This window comes from Oryzias melastigma, linkage group LG15 (genome assembly GCF_002922805.2).
Source record: "Oryzias melastigma strain HK-1 linkage group LG15, ASM292280v2, whole genome shotgun sequence".
Lineage (NCBI taxonomy): Eukaryota > Metazoa > Chordata > Actinopteri > Beloniformes > Adrianichthyidae > Oryzias > Oryzias melastigma.
In genome coordinates this window covers 7,751,941-7,778,818 of record NC_050526.1, presented here as the reverse complement: position 1 = coordinate 7,778,818, position 26,878 = coordinate 7,751,941, and the positions used below count along the sequence as shown (strand labels likewise).

The window sequence follows — 26,878 nt, the reverse complement described above, 5'->3', positions numbered from 1 at the left end:
TGCTTGGCTCACTATCTGCACTAATCGTGTGGATAAATTTCACTGTGGACTTCCCAGGCCCGGGAAACAATATATTCTTGAAGCTGTAAAGAAAGACGAAGGTGGCTCTGAGTCCGTCTGCCTGCAGGACCCTTCCGCGAGCAGACACAGGAGGACGAGGCCTCATATACCAGGATGAGGTTTTACTGCCATTTGAATGTATTCAAAATATTTTTATTCCTCATTGTTCACTTTTACATTATTTTTTTTAATCCATTATCTAATCAATAAGCTGCAGTTGAGCCAAAACATTTTTTCTCATGAGGGGAAAAAAATGTCCCTGTTTAAGAAAATTAAAGTGTTATTCTACTATTTCTTTCAAATTTAAATGTAAAGATTTGACATAAAAACCTACCAAACCTGCTTCTTTATTTTAATATTTAAAAAATGCAAACATTGTTGAGAACTCCAGTTTGATTTAACACAATGGCCTATATTACATATACATAATATATGTGCATATACATATATATATATATATATATATATATATATATATATATATATATATATTACTCCCTCCAGAATAATACAACTTTAGGCCCAGATGTTTTTCTCTCAATCATTTTATCTCTTATAAAATTAGGGTATAGTACAAAAGAAAAAACAACTCCCGCCAGAACAATAATTGTAACAACAGGGCATACGTTTTGATTTGCTTTTGTCTTAAAACGTGCATGCTTATACATTGTAAATATACACATACTGTATATATATATATATATATATATATATATATACTATTTTCTTAATTTATTTTATTTACTATTTTCTTATTTTAATTATTTAAATTTTGACATCAATACTGTGATACGAACCCAAAACAGAGAAACTCAAGGGAGACTGTGTTTCGAAAATCACCTTTAAAAATAAAGCAATATTTTTCATCAATACTACATTTGTGAAATTAAAATGAAACTCTAAATGTTAAGCACACACATGTGATGCATGTTACTGCACATAAATTAACATTTTTAAATTGTCTTGAAATGCAAAAGATTAAGTAAATAAAAACAATGCCTAAAAAAAATAAACATTTATTTGTGTTACTCTACATATAAATATTTTCATAAAAAATAGGCATGCAATAATAAATAAATGCATGAGATTACAAAAACACCTCAACATTTTATAGGAACTTGATGCTATGCTGTAATTTAGGAATTGGAATGTGGATCTGTGAATCCAGCTGATCCTGTATCTGCTCAAAAGCTCAAACTCATCTGGTAACGTGGCAAAAAAAAAATGAAATCAATAAAAATGTTCCTCTCTTCTGAACTCGCATAAACCTCAGAGCGGGACGATTCTAACTAGGTGCATGAATGTATCTGTGTGTGCATGTGCGTGAGCACACAGCAGCTCGTTAGCAGACCCGCACTGATGTCATTAATGACCTCACGGCGTGCTGCTAAGAGACCGGCTGCACTGAAACCCTTCATCCTGCTGGGCAGAGAGGTCGGCAGTAAAAAGCCTGAAAGACGGCAGCCCTGCAGGCCGTGGGAACTCCCGACAAGATCCGCTACCAAACTAAAACAAATACACACCGATCTTTGTAGCCGTTTGAACATGTGTCCCTAGACAACCACCACTGATGGAATCACTGGAGTGATGAATGAAGAGCAGGAGACGAGGGGGCGTCCATCATAAGAGACTGAGGGATGAGGACAGAAAGTGTTTCCCCGTGTCCCTCCGTCTTTCTCCTGCTAACATGCATGTCTAACAGCCGCAGCCGGCGGTTTTGTCTGCCGCCGCGAGGTATCAGCCACAGGTCAGAAGGTAACACTCTGTTTACACGACCGCTTCCTAAAGCACTCATGGTGACCCGCTGCTGTGAAAGTTGACTTTTCCTGGCCTTTGTGCAGCCGCGAAGAATTGCAACATTAGCTACAGCTACTGGGCGTGAAAGGGCCTGAGGGTGGGGGGTCCAGAGCTCGGAGGGGCCCCGCTGGCTGCCCCTTTCCGTTGTCTTGGGCCCCATTAGCCTGGTCATCATAGCTGCTCCAGGCAGACTGTAACAGTGTCCATGACATTCTCCCACAAAGACGCACTCCTTTATACAGTCTATAAACATGCTTTCTGCCGCCGCGGCCCCCCTGAAAGAGCCTCTTCTCACTGGGGTTTGGGCTGGGGCCTTCCCCGGCTCTTCCGGGAGGGGCCACACAAAGACAGGGGTCAGACGCTAATTTATGACATGGCCCCGGACTTTGCTCCCAGGCTCCTTAAGCGGCAGCACAAAGCCAGCACATTCTCTCCGTGGTTCTCTGCCCCCCCCCTGCAAACAAGCCACTGAGGCGAACAAACACCCAAAAAAGCATCCCAGCCCGAAACGTCTTTCTCCAGTGAAAGTCGGAGCATCTCAATCTCAGATGACACATTTACAGATAACTGCTGCATTTACACCAGCCCCCAGACCGGATTATAAACCGTGATTGACAGACAAACCCGGCCAGAAAAGATAGTCTATGTGGGATTATGAGGGTGCAGTTGGGGGCCATGTCACGCTTACATTGACAAGATGACTTCCCGATACGTCGGCCAGTAAGATTCAACTTTACACACAATAGCGGGTCGAAGCGCCGTCATCCTTTGTAAGCAAAGGCAGAGAGTTTGGGAGAATGTTAACACTGTGAAGAATCTGCTGCTGACGTGGTTCTGAATGGGACGGGGTGGCCCCTGACAGGACCTTTGACACTGCTGGACAACCCTGCCACCATCCCACTGCTCGCCTCCCATCTCCTTAGTAACACCCACCCTGGTAAAAACACCCCACAGGAAAGTGGGGGGGCATGGCGGTCAAATGGAGGTTAGAGAAGGAGTCCCATCAGACCAGTCCCCTCGTCTGCATGATGAACACCAGGAGATGTCTGCTGCTTCTCAACACCTGAGGTTTGTCTGAAACAGAAACCTCTCACGCTATGTTCACCCCCCACACCCTCCACAGTGTCTCACTGACCACTTTCAATGAAAAGTTCATGTCAAAGCGTGTAAACGTATTTTTCAGGCTTTCATGTTCAAACTTCTCACGTTCACACGTTGCTACGCAAGTTTTCAAGTCCAGTTTCAGACTTTACATAAAAATCATGCGGCCATTGAACGCACATTTAAAGTTAAAGCAGGTCAACCAATCACACTTGGATTTAATTCACAGAAGTGCCAACTGTTTGAAATATGATCATGATGGAGTAAGGATGTCATGGTTTGTTCCTGGCTGGAATTCTATGATATCAAGTCTTTCATATATCAGAACAGAGCTGTGAAAGAAAAGGCCTGCAGAAGATTCTCCAGGTTTGCTTTGACATTCAACTCTTCCAGCTGTATGTTCATGTGCTGCTATCGGCTAGCAACAGAACACCGTATGTTAAAGGTGTGTTCATAACGTGCAACACATGCCTGATGTGAACGCAGCATCACAGAGAGAGAAAATCTGTATTTGAGCTTGAACTAAGCCACCAACTACAGTGGTGGAGTGGTTAGCACTCTTTCTGCACAGTCCTGGTTCAAACCCCGGCTGCGTTCTTTCTGGTGCGCCTCCAGGCTCTCAGTTGGTAACTAAACAGGAAATGAGGTGTGTCAGCAGGAAGTGAGGCGTGTCAGCAGGTAAATGTAAAGATACATTTGATCAAAACAGAGTTGAGTTTAGCCGTTAGTCACACAGGGAAAAACCATCAATAAACTCCATCACCAGGTAAAGCAGATTCAACACTTCCGTTTGGAATTTCTTCAGACTTTTGTTCAATAAAATCCCAAAGGAAATTCTATCGAGACAAACCAGGGCCATAAATATTTGAAACCCAAATAAAACATTTTGAAGAAAATGTCAGTGTTTGGCCAAAAAAAAAGCAAAAAATCTGTTTTCAACTTCAAATGTTATGTTTTTTTGGTTTAAAAACTCAAAATTTCAATTTCAAAACTTTTTTTTGTTTGTTTCAAAACTTTTCTTTTAAAGTTTCAAATGTTTTTTTTTTGTTGGTTTGATGGTTATTTTCCCGGTGCATTCACTGACTCCGAGAATTGTGATAATTACGGTCAGAAAATGTGCAGTCATTTTATCCAAGAATAAGGACGTTCTCTATGCCTGTATTTAATACAATGGGATTGGCACTTTGAACGGGTTAGAATGGTATTTTGGACGCTCGGTTTGTGCACGATAAAACTCTGCTTTTTACACCCGCCTTGGGGCAACTTCAGATTCTGATAGTACAGACTAAACAGACATTTTCTGACCATAGTTATCACAGTTCTCAGAGTCAGTGAACGCACCGGAACAAAAGGTACCACCCTCATCGATTTTGATTGGTCCTTCGTGTTAGCCCCGCCCCAATGGGCCAACCGTTTTGATGCTGAAATTTTCAGATTCTAAAACAAAACAAAAATAAAGACTTGAAAAATAAAAAAAAAGATGAAATTGAAACTTGTGTTTTGAAACCTAAAAAAACAGAACATTTGAATCTGAAAATAGTTAACTTTATTTTAAAATAGCAAAAAGTTTTAGATATTTTACCTTTTTTTTTGGCCAAACACCAATATTTCTTTCAAAATGTTTTATTTGGGTTTCAAATATCTATGGCTCCAAAACAGCTCTATAAAATTCTTTCCTGTCTAGTGAGAATCATCACTCTTCCATTGCATTGGCCTTCTTTAGTCAAACTGCTACTGGTGGGAAAATATGAAAACCAGTCAGAATGATGCTGCAACATGTCGATCTGAACTGATGGCGGTTTGCGTGCGCAGTCTAGTCATGTTCCAGTTAGGTTCCTGCAATCTCGTCTCAGCTCTGCTGAATATAGTAAAAAGAAAATGCGGAAACGGCACTGGACTACTAACGGCTAAATGCTCACGTCATCCAGGTAAGAACTGAAAGTTTCAGGTTTCATGCAAACATTCCACCTCTCTGGAAACAAATCAGGAACTTCTCCTCGAAGTTTTGCAGACAGAAAACTGAGCTTGTTTTCTTTGTTGTTGTTGTAGCTGGTGAGTTTAGCGCAGACACTAAAACCCAGCCTGGTGGAGGATCTGCGGTGATAATGCGGCCGTCCCTCTGGCAGCTCCGTGTATCTATTGGCTGGAAGCTGGTCTGCCTCTCTGAGCTTTCAGTTGTTGTTCTGGGAAAAGCCTGAAGGGAAACATTTAGATTGGAGGGCTCTTTGAGGCGCGCTGACAGTTGACTGATGACCCTCCATAAAATGACAAAGCGTCGCTGTGTGGTGGCCAGTGCGGCCCACTGCCTCCCCATGGGAAACTAATTGCTTTGAATTGTTAAGGGCAACATTATTTTTCTGCCAATCACTGCTTCTCAATGGCCTGAAAATGAGCATGAAACAAGCCTTTTCAGCCAACAAAACAGTTAAATGTCCCCAATGTTGATCAAATTAACTTCAGCACTCTGACAATGGACTATATTTGTGTGAAAATAATGGGAAGCCACAAAGGAGGCCTTTATGGCAGGATTTCACAGTTGTAATGTAAAACTGTTCTCCCTGAAGCGGAGCGGCCCATCTGAAAAGAGGAGAAACCACCTCTATCACATTAAAGAGAATTCTTTAGTAACAAGGGAAAAGTGCTTTTTATTAGGACGGTTTCACGGGATAAAAATCACTTTTTCCCTAGAGGCTGAAGTTCTGTGTGCAGAAGCAGCCTCCTGCAGGTTTTATAAGTTCAAAGTGGACATTTCAAGCCTCTGGCCGGACCCTCAGTCCAGACCATCCAGCAGGTTTTTTCTCAGCATTGTTCCCCTGAGGCCTTGAAGCACTTTGGAGATAAACGGTGTTTAGCTGTTAAAAGGCCTCAGAGGAAAAGGCTTATCAGACGTCCTCTCAATGGGCTGTAAGCTGCATTATTAAACCCAGATAAGGTGGAGGCTGCAGCTCCATGTCTCTCCTCCCCATGTGATCATGCTCCTCCACCGGCTGCTGGGGGGGGCGGTGGAGGAGATTAGCCCAAAGAGAGGGAGGCAGAGCAGAGAGACGAGGAAGGGGAGGTGGGGGGTGGTAGTTTTAGGTATTCCCCCTGTCCTTTTCCTGCTTTGCTTCTGGGGGTAGGAGTCAGGGTTAGGACAAAAGCCAAAAAGATGGTTCCCAACCAGCCGCTGAATGGGAGCACTGTTGGTGGCGGTGTTTCATTCAAAGCCTCGCCCGGGCACATTGTCCCCCCGGATCGGCGGAGGAGAATGGAGTTTGCTGGTGGCTGCCAAAAGGTTAGCAGCCCCCGTGAAAGGAGCGACCCATTATTCACTGGCCTTTGCAGAGCCCCCCGCACCCTTTGTGCTCCTCCTCCATCCCTGCTCACCGCCAGCTTTTCTCACTCCAGTGCGCCGGCTCCAAAAACAGTCCGCCGCCATGCTCCCTCCTTCCCAACAGGATACTGCCCCCCCACATCTCTCTGTACACACCTGTCCCACTCAACTGAGCCGTCTTTAGCAGTGACATGTATACAACGCTCAGCAGCACATTCGTGTCATTTGCTGTATAAATAGCACTGTATTTTTAAATCACCCCCATTTCTCCCCCATTAAAGAGCCTCTACCATTTACTCAGACTCAGGGATGGGTTGATAAAATCAATTTGAATCGCTTTAAGCTTAATAGATCCATAAAAATATGAATCGTTTTATCACATAAAGCTAAAGTCCGCTAGCTTGATGGTAATGTTTAATGAAATTTCCCATAGGACGGCTAATGCTAACGCTCAGTCGACATAAACATACATTCTGAATAAATGAACTTCTTTATATGACATTTCCAAACTTTTTTGAGGAAGTATTTTTTAAAGTAACCATTTGTGGTCTAAAACATCATTTTGTTGCTCATTTTTTCTTCTTCTTCTGGAATAAGGTGTAATGCTACAGCGTGATCTCCACCTAGTGTCCAAACTGAAACGTCCTTCAGGAGAAGCAGAACAATGTTTCCAATGTTAATGATCAGAACATTTTAGTTAGAACTTCTCCTTTAGAGAATCCATGTAACACTGGATGATATTAACAATCTCATTATTTCACTGATACATTTACAGTATGTGAACTGGATCAGATTCATATAAATTAGGGCTGCGAAAGTTAACACTTAAACGCACTCGATATTTAAACAGAATTAACGCGTTAATCTTTATTTACCCCCGCAGACGTCCTGAGGTGTAGATGAGATCAGCTTAATAAAACTCTGTCTAAAATAAACGTTATATTTTATTAAAATAAAGAGATAATACAGCATTTATTTGTAGTTTTTGGACAAAAGTAATCTTTTATTTTAATAAATGAGGCAGAAGATGACAGCTGCAGCACAGAGTGAAAGATCTGCTGAGGTGGGTCGAGGAAAATGGAGCGTATCTGCAAGAAGAAATCTGACAATGAGGAAACCAATCATTATTTTATGCTGGGATTGGGACCGACATGGATTTTTCTACAATAACAAACACTGGCATTGTCTAAAGATTGCGGAAACTCTGCAGTTAGTGTGGACAGACACCTGAGAGCAGATTCCAGGTGAGTCGACCTGAAATACAGCTGGATCAAATTTTTCAACCCAAATGTTTATTTTATTATTTTTCACAAACATAATAAGGAAATTTATGAGAAAAAAGAAAAAGCTGGAATTACGATTAATTGCGATACATTTTTTCAAGGTTTGTGATTAATTAGTTAAATATTTTTTTTATCAATTCCTGGTCCCAATATAAATATATTCAAAACATAGTAGATTATTAATGTATTTCTAAACAAATGTGTATAAAGGTGTAAACTGTGTAAACTTAAAATTGAATTGAATTGAGAAGATCGAAAGAATTGAAAAAAATCGGAATATAATCGATCCAGGCTCTTGTGAAGTGAATCGAATAGTTTCTGGAAATTATTATCGATACCCAGCCCCACTTAGACTACAAATCTGAAGAGCAGGTGACCCCCCCAGAAGATTCCTTTACCTCAGGAGTATTGTAAAGCTTTGTGAAGCGTGCATCCATCCATACATGCATGTGTGTGATTGGTCAGGAGGGAGGGGGCCGAGCATCATGCATTCTACTGTTATTATTTGAATGGGGGGGGGTCATCTTGTATTCAGCAGCAGCAGGATCAGGTGGGGAGCAGGGATCGTTGGAGCTCTCCATCATCGCGCTCCGCCGCAAATGGACGTCCCATAAATCATTTTAGCGAGGCCGAAGGACGCGGACGGGGGGGACGAGAACGCCTTTTCCTTCCTGCTCCTTTCATGTACAATTTATTTGAATGGCTCCTATAATACAGTTCATTTGTTGTGGGAAATGTGAGTATAAATAAAGTTTGATTGGATCAAAAACACAAAATCTTTAACATACTGTAATTTTTAACCGTTAACACGATCATCCAGTAGATTGTGAAGGAGAAAAGCCGCTTTTCTCCTTCACAATCTACTGGAATGATCAAAGAACATAATTACTAGATCTCCGGTGTTAAAGAGTTAAAGTATTAGAGGCTGTGATAAACCTTTTAATCATAGAAAGATGGTCATCAGAGTCTTAGCAGAATATTTCCTGTGAGGAACACACTCAGAAGCCTGATGGAAAGAGTGAGAATTAAGCTGAAAAACGGGAGGAAAATGTTGAAAAGGAAGAAAGACTGACAAAAAAAGAGCAGATAAAAGAGACGTGGGAGTTGGCAGACCGTTAAAGACCCCCCTACTTTTACAGACGGATGTAATCCCACTGATCTAGAACCCCACCCTCATACACACACCCACTCAGCAAACCTTTATCATAACAGCAGTGCTGCTGAACCCGACCTGACCTGGACGTGCTTAACCACACACGTCATGTTGATCACATACAGTCAGCCCCTCCCCCTGGTCACACGTCACAGGTGCAGCAGGCCCCGTACCTGTCCAGAACGAAGCCCAGGGCCATCTGCCTGGTCGTGGAGTAGACGGACGGGCTTTTCTCCCAGGCGACCAGGTTGGAGGCGTCATGGAAAAGGTGAATGTTGACCAGATCAAAGGTGCTGAGGAGGAATGACAGCAGTCACCAAGGATGAGGGCATTCCCTCGGAGGTGCGCCCCCCCTTTTTTTTCTTTTCTCTGATTTGCGCCGCTGCATAAAAGCAGGACGGCTCAATGCTCCGTGATGAACACCTCCCTGACCTGAGCGAGTGTTTGGTTAGCGTGCTGCTCAAAGGGGGGACCCAGAGGAATTGCTCTTATCTTAAGCGCTTTATTCTGCAGTGACATCCTGAACAAATGGAAACATGGATACCCCCCCCCCCCCGGCTCTGATCCGATCTCCCGTCGCTCTCCCTGCCTGCCGCTCTTGTCAAACGTCATGCCCCAATTAAATGCTTACCGTTTCAGCTCTTTAGTTCTAATGTCATCCTTCTATTAGATTAGATTACCCCCCAGCCCCCCCATTTCTGCATGCTGGAAGCCGCATTTCTATTTATCCCGTACAGGTTCGATTGCATCTAATGTTTTTTGTCATCTGTCATATGCAGCTGCTTGACTAACGATATTACGTCTAATCGAATCTCTGCATGCCACTGTGGGTCACCCCCCATGAGCCACTCCGTCAGTCTGTGACCCCCCCCTTCCTGCCCTGCCTGCAGCGAAAGGCTACACCTCCGTCTGCTGTCCCACTGGTGGGGGGGGGTATGTTGCGGTAAAGATCACTTCATAAAACTCACCAGTCGGCCAGGGCCCATCGAGTCCTGATGAATCCTTTTCTGGACCACTTGCACTGCGGGACAGAGAAACCCGTTTTAGCTCGACACCCGCTGCAGCAGCAGACGCCAAAAACTCAACGTAAATACACAGTTGCATTCAACGGGTTCATTTATACAGAGAGTCAGATGATGGCTTGATAACATGGAAGTCAGAGGTTTGAAGCTACATTTTGTTCGACTCCTTCACCTAAATCCTGAAGATGTCTAATAGTTTACTTGATTGACTGTACTTTTTAAATTGTTAACACGATCGATGTAATTCCAGTAGATTCAAGCAGCTTTTCTCCTTCAGAATCTACTGGAATACCGTTGATCGTGTTAACTAGTGCCGGGAATTACATCACGAAAGAATGCGATACATGGCTCACGATATCGATGAAATCGCAATACAGCGATAATTGGTAAAAATCATCTTTAATAACTCACAATATATAGAAAAACGGATATTTTTAGGAAAATATATCCCCATTTATTTTTAGCGTGAACACAATCATAATACACAACTTGTGTCTAATTTTGAACAACAAATTATAGACACTTTTGTGCAACATTGCTGAAATCAGTTAATACCGTCTTTGACAAGCATTGACACCAATTGAACTGGAATTATCTGTCAAATTCAGTGTTAACAATAGTAAATATGAACAGCAGTACTACGACGTAGTGCAGAATTGTTGTAAACAACAGAACAAAAATGAATTAATTCAAGTTGCTGCCAGATACATTGGTGCAACGTGCGCCCCCTATCTACCTCCAGAGGAACGTCTCATCAAACGATGAAGAATATAACGTTTTACAGCCTCTTCTAATGAAAATAAAAGATCAATACTTCTTGAAAACCCAGCAAGAATCAATCACAGGACAAAATATCACAATATTTTGGCACACCCCTAGTGTCAACAGCTGAAAAGTTACAATACGTTAAAGATTTTGTGTCAAAGCGTCACCGCCGACGCCTCAGGTGTTAAAGGGTTAACTGAGACAAAATATATAACTTCTGTCCATATGTTCAAAAAGAAGAAGGAAACTAAGAGAACTGTTTAGCATCCATCCAGTGTCTCAACATCTGAGCAAGGCAGCAGAGAAGACATGCAGCAGTTCACACACACGTGTTCGTGCACCCATGTAGAGATATTTCTGCAAATATGTACAAGCTGATGCACACTTGCAGTTTACGCCAAATGTTTGTGAACAAATGAATTTCTGCACAACCCTGAGCTCTAGGACTTCAGAACCACATTTAAATGAAATGTTCCTAATTTTAGAAGAGATATGTTTGTTTTTTCCTGTTTTGTTGACCCCCAATTACAATTTTTTTATTTTAAAAAAATATTCCCAGTAGTGTTTTAATAATGATTATAAAGTTTTTAACCAAAATCCCACAATCTAAATGTCTTAAAAAGACATTTTTCGTGTTGATCTGAAGCCTCCGTTTCCAGAATCTCCTCTGAGGGGGCGTGGCTTTTGGAGCTCCACCCCTGATCCCCCCTGTCTGATTATGATAGCTCTGTGTCTCTCTAGCATAAATCTTCACCGCTGCTACATAAAAACATCCATCAATCTGGGTAATGTCCAGCCGTATGGTTCTGATCCGGATGTCAGCTGGACGAGGAAGTGAAGATCTTCATGGACAGAACTTCCTCCAAAATCCTGATTCTTTCTCCTTCCAGTTCACCAAAGACTCTTTTAGCTAATTCTCCAATGTTTATTGACTGTGATCAATACATTCAATCATTGGTTTCTCAGAGTTCTTGATAAAATAATCAAAGCTAACATCAAAATGCTCTTTCATTGATTTACAATCCTTTCCAACTGCGGTCAAATGAGCCGCCGTTCACATTTCCGTGGTCACATCAAGAAGCTCCGTGGAGTCTGGTGGAGATTTTCCAGCGTTCTCAGTCCTGCTACCGTAAGTATTGGATGAAACTCACACCAAAAATCCAGTGATGCTGATTTGACCACAGAAATGTGAACGGCGGCTCATTTGACTGCAGTCAATGTGAAGATACCATCTTCTCTTCTCCAGAACCTGAACTAGACACTAGGAACAGATGAGGGTTTAGTGCATGTGCAGCAGAGCTGTTGATGGGAAGAAGATCATTCATTCAGACAGAGTCTGTCCAAGACAGTTTGATTGATTTAAAAGGAGAAATACTCGGAAATGCAAAAACAAAATGATTTCTTATTACATTTGTTCTCTTTCAGAAGAAAAATGACACACAGACATGATAGAAACTCTAAAACAGGATCTTCACTGGGGGGGCTTTAAATGAATTTTTCCTGGTTTTAAGAGTGATACATTTGTTTTTTGTTTTGTTGTTTTCTTATTTTGTTGTTAAATCCACCTAATTTAAAGAAAGTCCAGTTAAGAAAAAAAACTTCAGGTCTTTTTATATTTTGTAAAAATATCAAAGTTTCATCTGGTCCAATCATCTTAAACTTTTGTTAAATTCCATACAATTAGTCCTCAAAGAAGAAGAAAAACGGACTCTGGTATCCAGATCAATCCAATTTGTTTTTCTGGATGTTTTAAGCAGACTGAAGGTGAGTGCATGTGGGAAAACATGTCCAGGAGACGTGCCTCAAACAAAAACACCTGGAAGAGTCTCAGCCTGATCAAACAGCTTCATCGTCCTTAACCAGCACAAGACCGAACAGCGCGTGATCGCTCTGCAGCAGCACATGATTCAGCACCAAGCTGCTGATTAAATGAGGGACAGATGGATGTTTTCTGTCTCTTTTCCTCTGATGCTCCTAACAGGGACTTAACTGCAGTGATAAATAAACTAATTACAGGCCAGGTCACATAATTACAAATTGACTAATTTTATAAAAAAAAAAATAAAGTCATGCAAATGAAAAGGCTAAGAGGTATTTGATTGTGCCTCACATCTTTCAGTCTGCATTAGTACAAGATTAACTGTATCAAATTGAATTGCATTAGCATACTTGAATTAATCCAAACTGCCACCGCAGGATGTATGGACTCAATTATGCTCCGCTGCCCCCATATTGTGATTTTGAAAGAAGCAAATGGGATTAGAGAGGTGAAAAAAAAACAGATTGGGCCTGAGCTCAGGAGCTGCGTTTGTTACCAAGACATACATGAGCAACACCGACAGAACAAGTCTGATAATGGCAGGTTCCCTGCTGAGCGCCGTTAGGGAAGGAGGATCAGAAGACGAGGAGATGGAGGACTTGGCGGGTTGGGGGGGGCTGCACTGAGGCTCTGATCCAATTGCTGCCAGAGATGTTTAATCTGGATTTCATTTAAAGAGCCATTAACTACAATTGCAGAGTTGAAATCCATCACTTTCTTGACACCTGATCCCAGATTACCCCATTTCCTCCACGTGTGACAGATTGACCGACTGCTGGTTTATAGACACACAAACATCAGCAAATACATCACATTGTTCATTCAAGTCAACGCAGCTCAATTCCTCTCTGACAGGAGTCTGCTGCAGAACATTTCCACAAACAATCAGCACAAGAAGAAAAGTGCCCCGCCCCATTAGGTGGCGTGATGTCATCACCATGGGGCTGATCAGAAAGATTTCGTACCCCCCTTGACACCACCAGGAAAAGGCGTGTTCGGATCGGCCAGGAGCAGGGTGACATTGGTTGATCTTGTACAGGTCAGCCCCAGCACCACTTCCCAGGACAGTGAGAGACAGTGGTGCTGGGGGGGTCATATTTGATGATGCTCCACTAAAGAAACACACAGACAGAATTCGAAATATTTGCTTATCCAGCTCGTTGAGCTGCTTTTTTTTTCACAATCCACTGGAATTATCATGTTAACAATTAAAAAGTTACAGTACGTTAAAGATTTTGTGCTTAAGTGTCACCGGCGACGCCTCAGATGTTAAAGGGTTAAATTGTCTGTTTATCTCTTCAGAGGTTTCTGCCAAAAGAAGAACATTTGCGTCCCCAGCACATTATTGCACAATTAATATATAATTAATATATAAATACAATTAATAACATAATAAAAATATGCAATTCAAAGCATTGCGCACATGAGTCATTGTGGAAGTTTTATTGATAAATATTATAAATATTTTTAAAAGGTTTCCAAATACATTATATATAGCATTTCTTGGTCAAATGCGAACCTTTATCACAATGTATCATCAACAAAACTCTTCCAAAAACAGATTTTTTATGCATCTAAGTCTTACTCTATATTGCATCTACACTTGTAAAAAAGTTGTTTTTTTATGTTATTATATTTTGGTGAAAATTTCCATTTTAGTGCTGTCCCCAGGTTTCCACTCATTGTTGTTACCCCAACACATTTCCCACTCTTAAACATTTGGTACATTTCACCAGTGACATTTTCTGCAGGGAGTCAGGTCATTAAGGTCAAATGCGGGTCATGGCGAGATTTTATTTCAAGAAAAATGATCAAATTCAGAAATGGCCAATCTAAAATCTCAGTCCTGTAACCCAAAGTATCTTCTAGAAAATATGTATTGATTTTAAAATGAAAATATTAATTTAAATCTCTCAAACAGGCTCCATGTGCTCATGCTACTAGCATAAATGCAAAGCTCAATTTAGCACAGTTGCTAATTCGCTCATTGCTTTTACTTCCCTCCGATTCATTTTAATAATCATTAAAATAATATTATGTACTAAAAAAAATAATAAATGAATGATTATTAACTAGTTTATATGATGGCTTGTATTTACTAACTTTGTTGTTATCTGAGATATCTTTAGTTAATCACAATGACAGGACCGGTTGAATTCTCATTGCTGTGACTTCATGTTTGTTCAGATTGTTCCACTGGTTTTTGAAAAATAAAGACAATGAAACGTATTTTCACATTCATATCAGTCTCATAGCAGTTGTCTGTTTACTCAGTGAAATGCATTCTAAACTTTTGGATTAAAACAGCTTTTTGATGTCCAATAATAGAAAAACAAATCAATAATCTTCTTAGAGAAATACAACTTTGAGCAAAGGAAAGTCATATTTTTGTCAAAAATATTACAATGTTATAGTACAAACAATCGTTCCTTCAATATTACCTGTTTCTTTACATGAAACATTGTGTTTTGTTTTTATTTTCTTTAAAATATAATTTTCAAATGACACTTGGGTTTTGGAAAGAGCAGAGTAAAATGGTGATAGTAAATTACTTTCAAAAGATGTCAAAAATTAAATAATTACCTGAGATTGACCACTACTCATTTGGAATAATTAAATGTGTATATTAACACATTATATATTAAGATGTTGAAAAATGAAGTTTAATTTTGAAGAATTTTGAGGAGCAAATGTACCTCCTTTGGCGTAATGACGCCACAGTTGAAGCAAACTCCAGTCCAGGAGTCTGTAACCTTCAACAGTTTAGGAGCCCTTCTGATCTGCTTCTCACTGATCCAGGCTAAGAAGGAGCAGTAAAGTCATATTTAATCTTTAAGAAAATGAGATACTGCTTTCATTTGTTGCAATGGTTTATTTTTTCTAAATGATAAATATGAACTATAATTATTTTTGGCTTGAATAAAAACAGAATTATAAAGAGAAACAAACATTTTTTTTAAAGCTTGTGTCAGATTTCCGTCACTACTCCCTACATAGTGAACTATGGTGCATTCACAAGTTTGTAGTTCTGTCCCAATCTACTATTTTAAAATCGAGAGCCCTAAAAATTTCCCAGAATTCTCTGCAAAAAAACAGTGTCCATCGATGCTCACTAAATTGGCAAATATAGATCACAATGCAACAATTTTAAACAATTTTTGAGTAAAAAAAATGTATTAATAAACTATCCAAGTTCCATCAGAACACAGTGGATGCTAAGAAAAATGTTCAAATTTAAAAGCGTTTAAAGGGTGTAAAATTGGTGATGTCCTAATTGCCGTTTGTAAAAAATAAATAAATAAATAAAAAAGTAAGGATCACAGTGTCGGAATTTCTTTAAAAATCCCACACTCTAAGGCTTTTCAGTAGTAAGGGAATGGGGGGGGGCGGGGGTTGGGACATAGACAACACGTAAAATTGTTTTTGACAGAAGCTCATTTGACTTCCTTTTAAAATAAAAGACTTTCTGTGCCAAACAGAATCGTCTGAAGCAGCTAATGGGCTCCTATGGAAGGTTTTAAACAACATGACACAAAAATAACATTTTCTTTATTTATACCTTATGGGTTTACTTTGGTGAGCCATCATCTTTTTTTCCTACTATTAACCTCAACATAAACTTGACTTCACTGGTGTATAATTGTGCTACATATATTTTAGCAACTAGCAATCAAAGCTAATTTATGGACTTTTACTGTTATATTCCCTGTTTTATTTTTCTTCAGGCACATGTGGCTCTGGAGGTTGCAGACCGCTGCTCCAGTTAATATAGCAGACCCACTTGAGGCTTACTTTTCGATGTCAGGATTATTGGTACCATATCAGTCTTAAAACCATGCAGTCCGTCATAAACAGATAAATATCAGCTGATTTGAGTCACGCGTTTTAGCTGCAGCATGACTGGACGTGGTCGAAAAGTTTTTGTGGTAAAGTTTCCTCAGTTTGCTGAAGTGAAGACAGAAAGTCTTCATTTAGCTTTCATCTGAGCATCAAGCCCTCATTTATGAGCTGCTCGCAGCCTCGTGGATCACACCTGTCACACAGAGCTGCATCGGTGTCACAGGTGTCTTCCCCACTGACAAATGCAGGGAGCATTTTACAAGCAGCGCTGCTTTAAATGACTTCATCTCCTTAACGTGGTCGTCACTTCTATGAATCACATCTGGTGTTAAATCAGAGGAGCAACAAACATGCAGGAAGTTAACTTTCATGGAGGGCAGAGATTGGAGGTAATGGCGGCGGCGGTGTAAACTGCAGCCGCATGAGAAGGAATGAAAAGTCAGAGCTCTTAAGGAAACCCTGATGTGCCAAACTCAGATGGATGTTGATCTACGGCCTGACGCGACTCCCTTCTTTCTTTTTTGTTCCGTCACTTGTGTAAAACGATCAATACTGAGGGCACATTAAGGTCTGGGTCGTATACTTTATTTATAAAAGGCAACAACAAATCCTTCTGATGCAGTGACTTTTGGAGGCACGGAGCCCAAACAAATGCGTTCATTTCCTCTGGAGGGCGGGGGGACCGACGGAACAACAGGAAGTGACCCGTCACCAACTCCATCATTGGAGCTGCTCAAAAGGACCTGTACAGGATCTTTACAGCTCTGCACTTTGACACGGAAGTGAACATTTTATTCTAAATTAGTCATTTACAAAGTCCTAACTTCGTTCTGCTCACAGATTACATCAATGGAGGAAGGGGAAGTTTAAAAGTTTTTCTGTTTAAAGCAGTTGATTGCAGGAACACCAACCAATCTGATCAAATAAGAGGTGTTTTGGCTGGAAATGGGGGTGGAGTTATCAGATACAGTTTATGGTTGGGTTAAATCATGTGGGGGAGAAGGGGGTCCTTTCGTTTCCATGGCAATCAACAATTCCCCATATCCCCTGAAATGCCTCAGGGTTCTTGAACTTCTGCTGATCCGCCTGCACATGCTCTCTCTGGGTCACACCATCCACAATGATGAAGTTTCACCTCACAGTTACTCAGACGACACTTCACTTTATGCAGCTCTGTCATCAGAGCCTCTGCTAAACTTCTGGATGCAGACAACATCCAACAATCAAACTCCTTGGTGTAGAAATCCAGAAAGAAAGAGTGAAGAGGATGGAAGAGGGGATCCTTAGAGGAATGCAGATCAAAACTCAAGAGAATTGAGGGGACCACTTTTCTTATACTGGGTATCAGTCAGACAGAGCAGGGCTCCCCAAACGTTTTCTTGTGAGAAAAAGTTAACTTCTTTCTTCTCTAATTTGTCTAATTTAAATGTAATTTGTGTTTCTTTTACTGTGAAGCCCTTCGGTAACCTGGAGTTGTTAAGTGCTTTATGAATAAAGTTTATTTTATTCATTCATTCTCCTATCAATGAATTAAACCAAAATTAAATACAACTCGTAAATAAACTATATGCGAAATAAAAAATAACCAAATAGTTCACTCTGTGATCTTAAAAAAAACAAGTCAGGAAAATACAAAGTAAGAATATATATATATATATATATATATATATATATATATATATAAATGTATATATAAATAAACACACACACACACACTGTATATTTAGTGTTCTCTTGTTTATTGCAGATGTTGCGTTCTAAAACTAACTCGTCATGGTTGAAATTATTGACCTCTTCACTACACACTTTCTGCAGACATGAACATTTTCACACTTTTTTTCTCGTTTAAATTCTCAAAGTTCAAACTTTTATAGAAAAATAAGAACAGGATTATAAAACGAAAAGAGAGATCTGATCACGATGGAAGGTTTATGTCGATGTGGACAGCTGCTTGTTTCTGCACAGGAGACACGGCGCGGAGGAGATGGATAGACCAGGTCTGCAGCCAATTAGGACACAGAACAGGGTGCAGTGTTTGGGAAAAAAAACAGCAGCATAATTTGCAGTAAAATAACCATAGAGACCATGAAAGGTGAAAAGAGAAGACTGTATTTGGTTGTATTTGACAGGGATTTGGGGGTGCAGATGGGGGCACAGACTGTTGAAGGGTGGAATAAAATGTCACGTTCTATGAGAGTCTCGACCGTATGGCCAGATAGGAAACCATCAATGAGGCATGCGTCTCTGATATTCGACAAATTTGGAAGCGGGCCGGATCCTGCTTGTGGGCCGGAGTTTGGGGACCCCTATCGACACTTGTCTTTATGCCTGCTGCTAATCTATGAGACGCGTAGTAGTGACAGTCAGAACAACCTGGTCACAACCGGACCAGGTCAAACTGCTTCTAGCTGCTCTGCTTTAACGAGCCAAACCCGACTTTATTCAGGTTTATGTTCAAAGTTGAAACTTTCCTGCTGTCTCTTTCAGACAGGCTGAACTCTGACTGCTACAGCGCTTTTCACGTTATCTGATCATTTGTTTTACCTTAACTCTGTTGAAGGCTGTAAAGCTCAGAAGTGTCTCTGTGAAAAAAAGCCACAATGACGTCCTGAGCAGAGACAGCAGAGCAAACACATCCGTCTCTCTGAACACCTGAGCTGTCAGAACCTCCCAGGTTCCTCTCAATAATTTTTAATGATCTGTTTGTTTACTCTGCCTTATTTATCGCTCTGGCTGCCTGATCTGAAATCCAGCGTCTCCTTTTGGACTCCCGGTGGCGTTCTGCTCAGCCCCAGATCTGCAGGTAATAGGATTCCTCAAAGCTGCAGATGGATGGCAAATCTAGGCGGTTTCATCTACTAAAAGAGGGCATAAATCACACGCGGAGGAAGCGGGGACGAGGCAGGGGTTATCACCAGTCTGCCTCCCTCATGAGAGCTTTGCATTAAAGCATTAGTGAAATTAATTCATCTTTCATAAGAGGTTTGAGCAGTATCTGTGATCTATGATAACAACCAATTTCTCACTACGGAGGGGCCGCAGGCAGAGGGAGGGAGGGGGGCAGGAAAAAAAATACTCTCCAAGCCTGATAGACTACACAAATCTGCTCTTTTTAAATGGGCTAACATTATGTGGAGTGCTGCTCTGTGGAGCATCATCTCAGATTCATATCCCGGCTGCGAAGGAGACATATATCACTGAGCAAAACTTTTCTCATCTGCGCACCCCCCCGTGCCCCCACACACACTCCTATCCGTCTCCATCAACCTTCTCCCAGTCTGCCGTCCTCTTTTGCTTCTCGTTGTTCTGCTGGAGCTTAACTGTGCTTTGGTGCTATCACCTGAAATGGCATTAATTGGCTTTAAATCATTTGTGGAATGGGTGGGGGGTGTTTATGTTTGGGGGGCAGCATTGTGTGAAAGAGACAGATATGAAGGGGAAGTGTGTGAAGGAGCTGTATCATCTGTTCTGCATATATTTGTGGCGGCGGCTGCTGGAGCGTGGTTGACAGATGACTAGGGAGTGAAGGGATGACACACGGCCGCTCCCGCTCTTTATTACCAAATCAGCGCAGCCAGAGCGTCCAAATGACGGCACAGGACCCGGCTGCAGAACCGGAAGTCCTCTACCACATCTGGAGGTCCCCCATGTCACTCGAAAAACACTTTATTTTAACAGTTTTTCTGTTTTAAGATTCAATAGTTTTTCTCCAACTCTACACAACTTTGGTTTAGCTATAAAAACATGTATAGATGTATATGTATATGCATAGAGTTAAGATATGTATTTTGAAAGTATTTGTGAGCTGAAAGTTAATTAAAAAAAAAATCTAAATTGCATTTTTATTTATGAAAATGACAAGACAAATGTTGATTTTAAATAAGAAGTTTAAAGTGCCTCAGTCGCCATATTTCAACCTTAAAAGCAGATTTTCAATCAGCTGAGACACTGCAAAAAAACTGTACACATGCTGGGGTCTCTGAGGGAGGCTGCCCCTTCCAAAGCCAAGGCAGAAAGGAGCTCAGCCGGAGGTCCTCAACCACAACTAATAGTTACAGATGTCCTGTTTTAAGCTTTATTTTTCTACAATTCTGAACATTTTTGAGTTAGGGTAAGCTGCATAACTTCCGGCTAATGATCCCAGGCGCCATCTTGTCTGCAGCCAGGTCCCTCTCAATAATGGCGCTCCACATCTGCAACTGAAATAGCAGCAGCCACAGCCAACACCTTTGGCCTGATTGGCCTTCAGAGCAGGAGTCTGTGGCAGGCCGTCCCTCAGGACGTAGAAATGAAAAGTGGGCCAAAAGGAAAAACAGGAAAAGCTGAGACCTGGACAGAAACTGTGTTTGTTTGTGTGTAAAACCCACCTGTGGATAGTAATCCTTGGGAAACTTGGCCTTCTCCAGTGTGGATCTGCTTTCCAGGGTCTCTGAGCACGTCTCCCTTCCCACCACCTTCTCAAATGTCTTGGCTAAAGAGGAAAATGAGAGAAAAGATATGGAGTAAGAGAAGAGGAAGATGAGAGAAGAAAAAACAGATTCTATTGTATGTACAGATGTAGGCTGGCTCCCTCAGACAACTGCTCCACCTGCTGGTCTGAATGAAGGTCTGCAGGATTAAACTGAGGAGGGGTCTGATTCCACCATCAGAGCAGTGGGGTCATTCCATCTACTGCACTGCTTTGTTTTGTGGGAACGGACCAATCCCACTTTTTAATATATTTTTTTTCCATCCATCCATCCATTCATCTTCTACTGCTCATTCTGGACCGGGTCACGGGGCAGCAGTCCAAGCAAAGGTGTCCAGACTTCCCTCCCTTGTAGCAGATTGAATTCATAGATGTTTGTTTGATGACCTGATCTGCCAGTTATTGCACATTTTCTTCATCTATAGATCTACGTATATATACTCACATATATTGACACACATATACATCCATATATATACATATACATAGATCCATCAATAGATCTATATAGATCTCTATATATCTATATAGATCTATCAATAGATCCAAATTTATAGGTCTATCTATATATTATATATATATATATATATATGACTGTTTTCATGAGCTGTGGGGAATGCATATCATCTTACGCTGGGATCACACTGGATGCGGAAACCGCGTGAAGCGGTTTGGAACGGAGGCCGCTTCTTTTCTGCACCCTTGTTAACCTACGGCGTCGTTCACACCTGACGTGGAGCGCCGCGGTCCTCTGCGGAAGGCTCGTGCCGTGCAGCGGATCGTTTCGGCGTCTGGTCTATTTTATGTGTGAGCCATGAGCAATCTGCGTCTATTCTGACACGAAGTCATATCAAGATACATGAGATAATCTGGTTTATTTTCAAAACATAACCAATTTTTCACAATAGAACACCACTATTGAGAAATGCCACAATGTTTATGTATCTAAACAGACTGTAGTGATGAAAATAGATATTAAGTCACAACACACCATGAGACACGCACAGATTAACGTAGTGGACAGACTCTGGAGCGGGGAGTGGAGCTGGGTTTTGGGTTTAAAAAAACAACAAGAGAGAGGCAGAGAGCAGTTCCTTGCAGAAACATGGAGTCATGTATTTAGGTTATTAATTTACCCATGACGGCAAAAACAAACAAAGAGGTCTAGCAGAAGCGCCTGTCAACCATGAACTGCAGGAGAGGGCGGACGCCGCGCGCACTCTAATCCGCAGCACTTCTGCGTCCAGTGTGAACCAGGCGTTAGTCTGGTGTATGTTTTGATGTGAAACTCCTTTAGGGAATTCTAAATTCTCTCTCATTGCTTTTCCTGCTCCTGTTGGTGCTGTGGCAGCTCAGCTGACTGTTGGACTTCAGTGACCTTGTAGTTAAAACTTTAAAATGCAATTAGAAATCCACATTCTGAGTTAGAGGCGACTCTGGGGTTACATAACAGACGTGGCGCTCTGACACCTAACTATGTCCGACCACAGCAGACAAACCAAACAAGTTACCTGCTGCAAGGACACCATTCAATGCCTCAGAGACCTGGAAGTGTGAACCCTAACCAGGAAAATGTCGTGGATTGTGTAGAGGAGGTCGGAGGGAGCTCTTAGCAGTTAATGTGTGTATTTGTGGGTTTCATTGTGATTCACACCTTCTCTGGATCTCCTCCACTGCCTTGGCCCCGCCCCTCACAGGGGCAGCTGGTGTTAATCCTGACGTGGTGTGTAATAGAAAGCGAGGCGCCGCCACATCTATATCTTTTATTTAATTAGCACGGCCGCTGGACCCCCGCGCCCTCTGACTCCTCACACTGATGAGACGGCTGTAACTGTCCAATAACTTGGCACACACCATTACTGTAGGCCCGAAATCGTATGAATTAAACGCCAATATTAATAAGCAGACAGACCCATCGGGTCCTTTACATTAAATCCAGAGCCAATCTCAGCCGGGTGGTGTTGATGGAGGCAGGAATGGTCTGAGAACGGCTGCAGATGTGAGGATGTCATTTCAGCCTGATGATGTGGAGCCGGACGAGACACTCACCATTGAAATCAAACTGCTGGATGTTTTTCAAAGTCTCGTGGATAAAGTAGAAGCTTCCCAGAGCCTGCAGGAAGAGCAGATAATGAGACATTTCAGTGAAGCACTTCAGTGTTTGGGTTCACAAACTTGACAACAACAGGTGCTCTCTTCTTACAGTACGCTCAGCTCTTACATTCAGATGGACTTTCAATGAGCCTCCGTCCTTCAATCGGCTTAAAATCTTCATTTTCCCTGCAAACCATCAGAAACTTTCCCAGTTGGCGAACGAGCCAATCAAAGTGTGAGAAAGAGTGGAGTGGAGCAGAGGGGGATTTGATGCGGTTCACAGTCCACTACACTGCTTTCTGTCTGCCTCTTTACATTTTAGGCAAACGGAGGCAAAGCTGGAGCTCAATCCGCTGTGTCTTTGGACGCAGGCCTTCGGCTCGGGATAATTCCCGCTCTTTGTTCTCGCTTCAGAAAATAATGCGGGATAGCTGAAGAACTTTCCCCAGAAAGACAGGAGCAGAGAGGTGGCGGTCGCAGAAACGGCGGCTCTCTGTTTTGGGGTGCTGCTGCAGCCGTCGGGCCGGCCTCTGCATTATTTATGAGACTCGGCACATCTTGAGATTAAACATTTGCTGATTTGTCAAAAGCACAAACGTGAGGTCCATCTCCTTGACACAGAACACAAAACGCCGTCTCACATCTAACTGATGAGGGCTGCGGCTGGTGACCAGCACCCTCGCCACGGTGCCCTCCCCTCCATCATTCCTTCTCCCGGGGGCCGGCAGAGGAGGGAGGAGGGTAGGTGCGATTACTGTGCCAGGCGAAGGCGGTGCTCAAGGTCACAGCTTCCCATCGAGGGAGGACGACTTCCAGGAAGGCCCTGGGTGTTTATTGGCGCTCGCTTCTCTTTGTGTCGTCTTTCACCTTAAAGTGCCGACAACAGACGAGGAGCAAAACAAGGAGAGGAAAGTACTATTCATCAGGAGGGGGGGCATCGCTGCCACTCTCCACAGATATTCCTCCCAGAAACAGATTAAAGCGCAGTGGATAATTCTCCTGCCACGTCGAAGCACTACTGCCATCCAATTTACAACAGAAGTGCTTTAAAACTGCCAGACGTGATCATCCAGAAGATGGAGATAAACACCCTTCTCCTAGAGATACAATCCACCACCCCCCACCCCCCGATAGTTTTAAGGAAAGAAATTACATTCTTCATTCAATACACCAGTGGTGAGAAAAAACACCTCCAATAAACAGAGAAGAGCTGAAAACGGAAAAAAGAATGGAACTGTTCTGAATGGTGATTCTCAAGGCTAATCCTCTGAAATCTCCCTCTGAATTCAAACAGTGTCTGTGCTGCTGCAGGAATCCACATATTTTAGCAGCAGAGCTCCTGAAGAGCAGAAAACCTTCATGTTTTTACACAGGTGTGCTTTGACTACAGCCGCCCCATCTTCCTTTTGTCCTAATACAGAATATTTTGCAGCTTCTCAAATGAAAAATTAAAAAAACACAACCAAGTATAAAGGAAGTCATCTATTTCTCTGACGTCCTCTGACAGAAAGTGAATAATGTTTCATCCGTGACACGACCATTTGCCATCAGTGGAGACGCTCCTTAGCAAACAGACCTGCACCAATCAAAGAATTAATAAACAACTAAGAGGCCACCTGTGACATCAAAACTCTACTTAACCCTCAACCCTGATGAATATGCATGCACACGGACCCCCCCGCAGCCTTCATGAAGAAGCTATCATATTAGCGGCTACAATTAATGCGTTTGTCTCCTTACATGGCGGGCTGCAAACATTCATTAGGGCCGGCCTGCGCTGACAGGCCGCGCTTATCTCCTAGCAGAGGCTTCACAATGGCCCGTGTCACTCGTATGTTTGTCACGTTCCTCTTTATTGATTAGCTGCCAGATTCACTTGAAATAATTAAAAGTATATTTTACATATTTATAAACCCTGCTGCCATAGCGCCTACTTAATTTTCCATTAGGAAAATGCAGTCTATTAAGTGCAGCAGGAGGGCTGCGGGGAGGTAAGGGAACTGAGTAATCACTGTAATTGTAGACAGAAAGACAATAACTGGGCCATAAAAGCTGGGTTTATGACTCGTCCTGGCAAAGCCGGCTCTTATCACGACTCACGCGGCGCTCGCAGATCAGGGCGCGCGCGCCGTGCAGCTGACATTTCCGAAATCCCCGCAGACGCAGCCTGAACAGGTCCCAATAGACTGCCCGACGACAAAGACAGACTGAAAGCTGCAGTACATATCCTGCATACTGCGCTCTGCAGAATGCTTTATCGATACTGAGGGCTGCAGGAATGAGTCCAGCAGAGGAGCAGAGGCAGGAATCCTGTGACCTCTGCATAGATTTTTCCAGTTTAATGTGAAAAATGAGCCATAAAGCAAACATAAAAGTAATAATTTTTCTTCAAGGTCTCACCTCCAATCTGTGCTCTGAGAGCGCTCGGTCCCCGGAGGGCCGACACGTGCACACTGCACTACCCTGACAGTGGAACTGTGCATCTTTAGAGGCTAATGTGTGCTCCTGTCCTCCACACACTTAGGCAGCCTTATGGGCTCAGCTATGAGGCGTTACCATGGCAACGCCTGCCTAACCAGGGTCCCACTGGGAAAACAGATGATGCTGCTTATCTATAATCTGGTTTTCTTTACCAATAACAGTTATCACCTCACTCAAGGGTCACCACAGTTCAGAAATACCACATTAGCAGTCTTTATTTCTGTTGGTCCAGCTGTTGCACATTTCATTTACTTATGTATTTCCTTTTCCCAGCACACAACAATAAATTATGCAACATTCTTGTCTTTGGTGAAAATAAAACTTATTATCTCTGCCCCATTCATCTAAACCATGAGGCTATTTTAACCAAATATATCTATTTGTAATGAGAAGCAAAAACATCACAAGGCTGACAGCCTCAGAGTCCTCATCATATTTATTAGAACTCACACCCAGCATCCTTAAAGTTCATCCTGTCTGAGCATTTGTTTTTCACGTTTTTTAATTTAATAATTGGACTGGACTCAAGATTGTTCCATAATCTAATACTTTACACTGAAACATTTTTTCCCCAAATTTGTCTTTTTTCAAACTTTTCTGTATGTTATACGGCAGACTTTTCTGATGTGCTCTCTACATTAGTTTAAAAACAAAGTTTTTAGGAGTAATAATTGATGATAATTTATCTTGGAAATCTCATTCATTCATTTTCTTGACCGCTTTGTCCCTATCGGGGTCGCGGGGGTGCCGGAGCCTATCCCGGCTACTGATGGGCAAAGGCGGGGTTCACCCTGGACAGGTCTCCAGTCTGTCGTAGGGCCTCAATCACACACACATTCACTCTCACATTCACACCTAGGGACAATTTAGAGTCACCAATTAACCTATGAAGCATGTTTTTTGGACGGTGGGAGGAAGCCGGAGTCCATCCATCCATCTTCTTGACCGCTTCTGCCCTTTCGGGGTCGCGGGGGTGCTGGAGCCTATCCCGGCTACTGAAGGGCGAAGGCGGGGTCCACCCTGGACAGGTCTCCAGTCTGTCACAGGGCCTCAATCACACACACATTCACACCTAGGGACAATTTAGAGTCACCAATGAACCTATGAAGCATGTTTTTGGACGGTGGGAGGAAGCCGGAGTCCCCGGTGAAAACCCACGCATGCACGGGGAGAACATGCAAACTCCACACAGAAAGGTCCCAGCCGGGAGTCGAACCGGGGCCTTCTCGCTGTGAGGCAAGAGTGCTAACCACTGCACCACCACCAAGCAGCCAGAAATCTCATATAAATCACAGAAAACACAAAGTTTCTGGATCTATACGTATTCAGGGATGTATGAAACAAAAGAGTTTGTATCTTGTTTACTGTTCATGAGTTTTTCTGTATCCTTCATGTTCTGCAGAGATTTGGGGAAATGTGGGAAAAATTATCATTGAATCTTTGGTTAAATTACAAAAAAAGTTATAAGGATAGTTAACAGAGCTGGATATTGAAAAGCAACTAGTTTATTATTTTGTTTGTGTAAAAGTTTAAAATCAAAAGAAATTGTTTATGTTAAAGTATTAGAAATTGTTCATAGAGTAAAACATAACGTAGTTATAAAAAATATCCAGAAACTATTTACTTTAAGGGTTAGTCAGAATAAGTCTTTATGACTTTGAACAGGTTAAAGTCCAAACCGA

At 42.1% G+C, this 26,878-nt stretch overlaps 1 protein-coding gene across 2 annotated transcripts in view; it reads right to left on the bottom strand.

Annotated features, from left to right (window-relative positions):
• LOC112161654 (inositol polyphosphate-5-phosphatase A) overlaps nucleotides 1-26,878 on the bottom strand; it is a 145,962-nt gene that overhangs the window by 44,304 nt on the left and 74,780 nt on the right. For both annotated transcript variants that reach the window (XM_024296979.2, XM_024296978.2), the window contains exons 5-8: nucleotides 22,671-22,734; nucleotides 20,521-20,624; nucleotides 9,676-9,728; nucleotides 8,881-9,000 (exon numbers count right to left, since the gene is read on the bottom strand). In XM_024296979.2, the coding sequence (XP_024152747.1) occupies nucleotides 8,881-9,000; nucleotides 9,676-9,728; nucleotides 20,521-20,624; nucleotides 22,671-22,734 (341 nt within the window). The remainder of the gene's footprint in view (nucleotides 1-8,880; nucleotides 9,001-9,675; nucleotides 9,729-20,520; nucleotides 20,625-22,670; nucleotides 22,735-26,878) is intronic.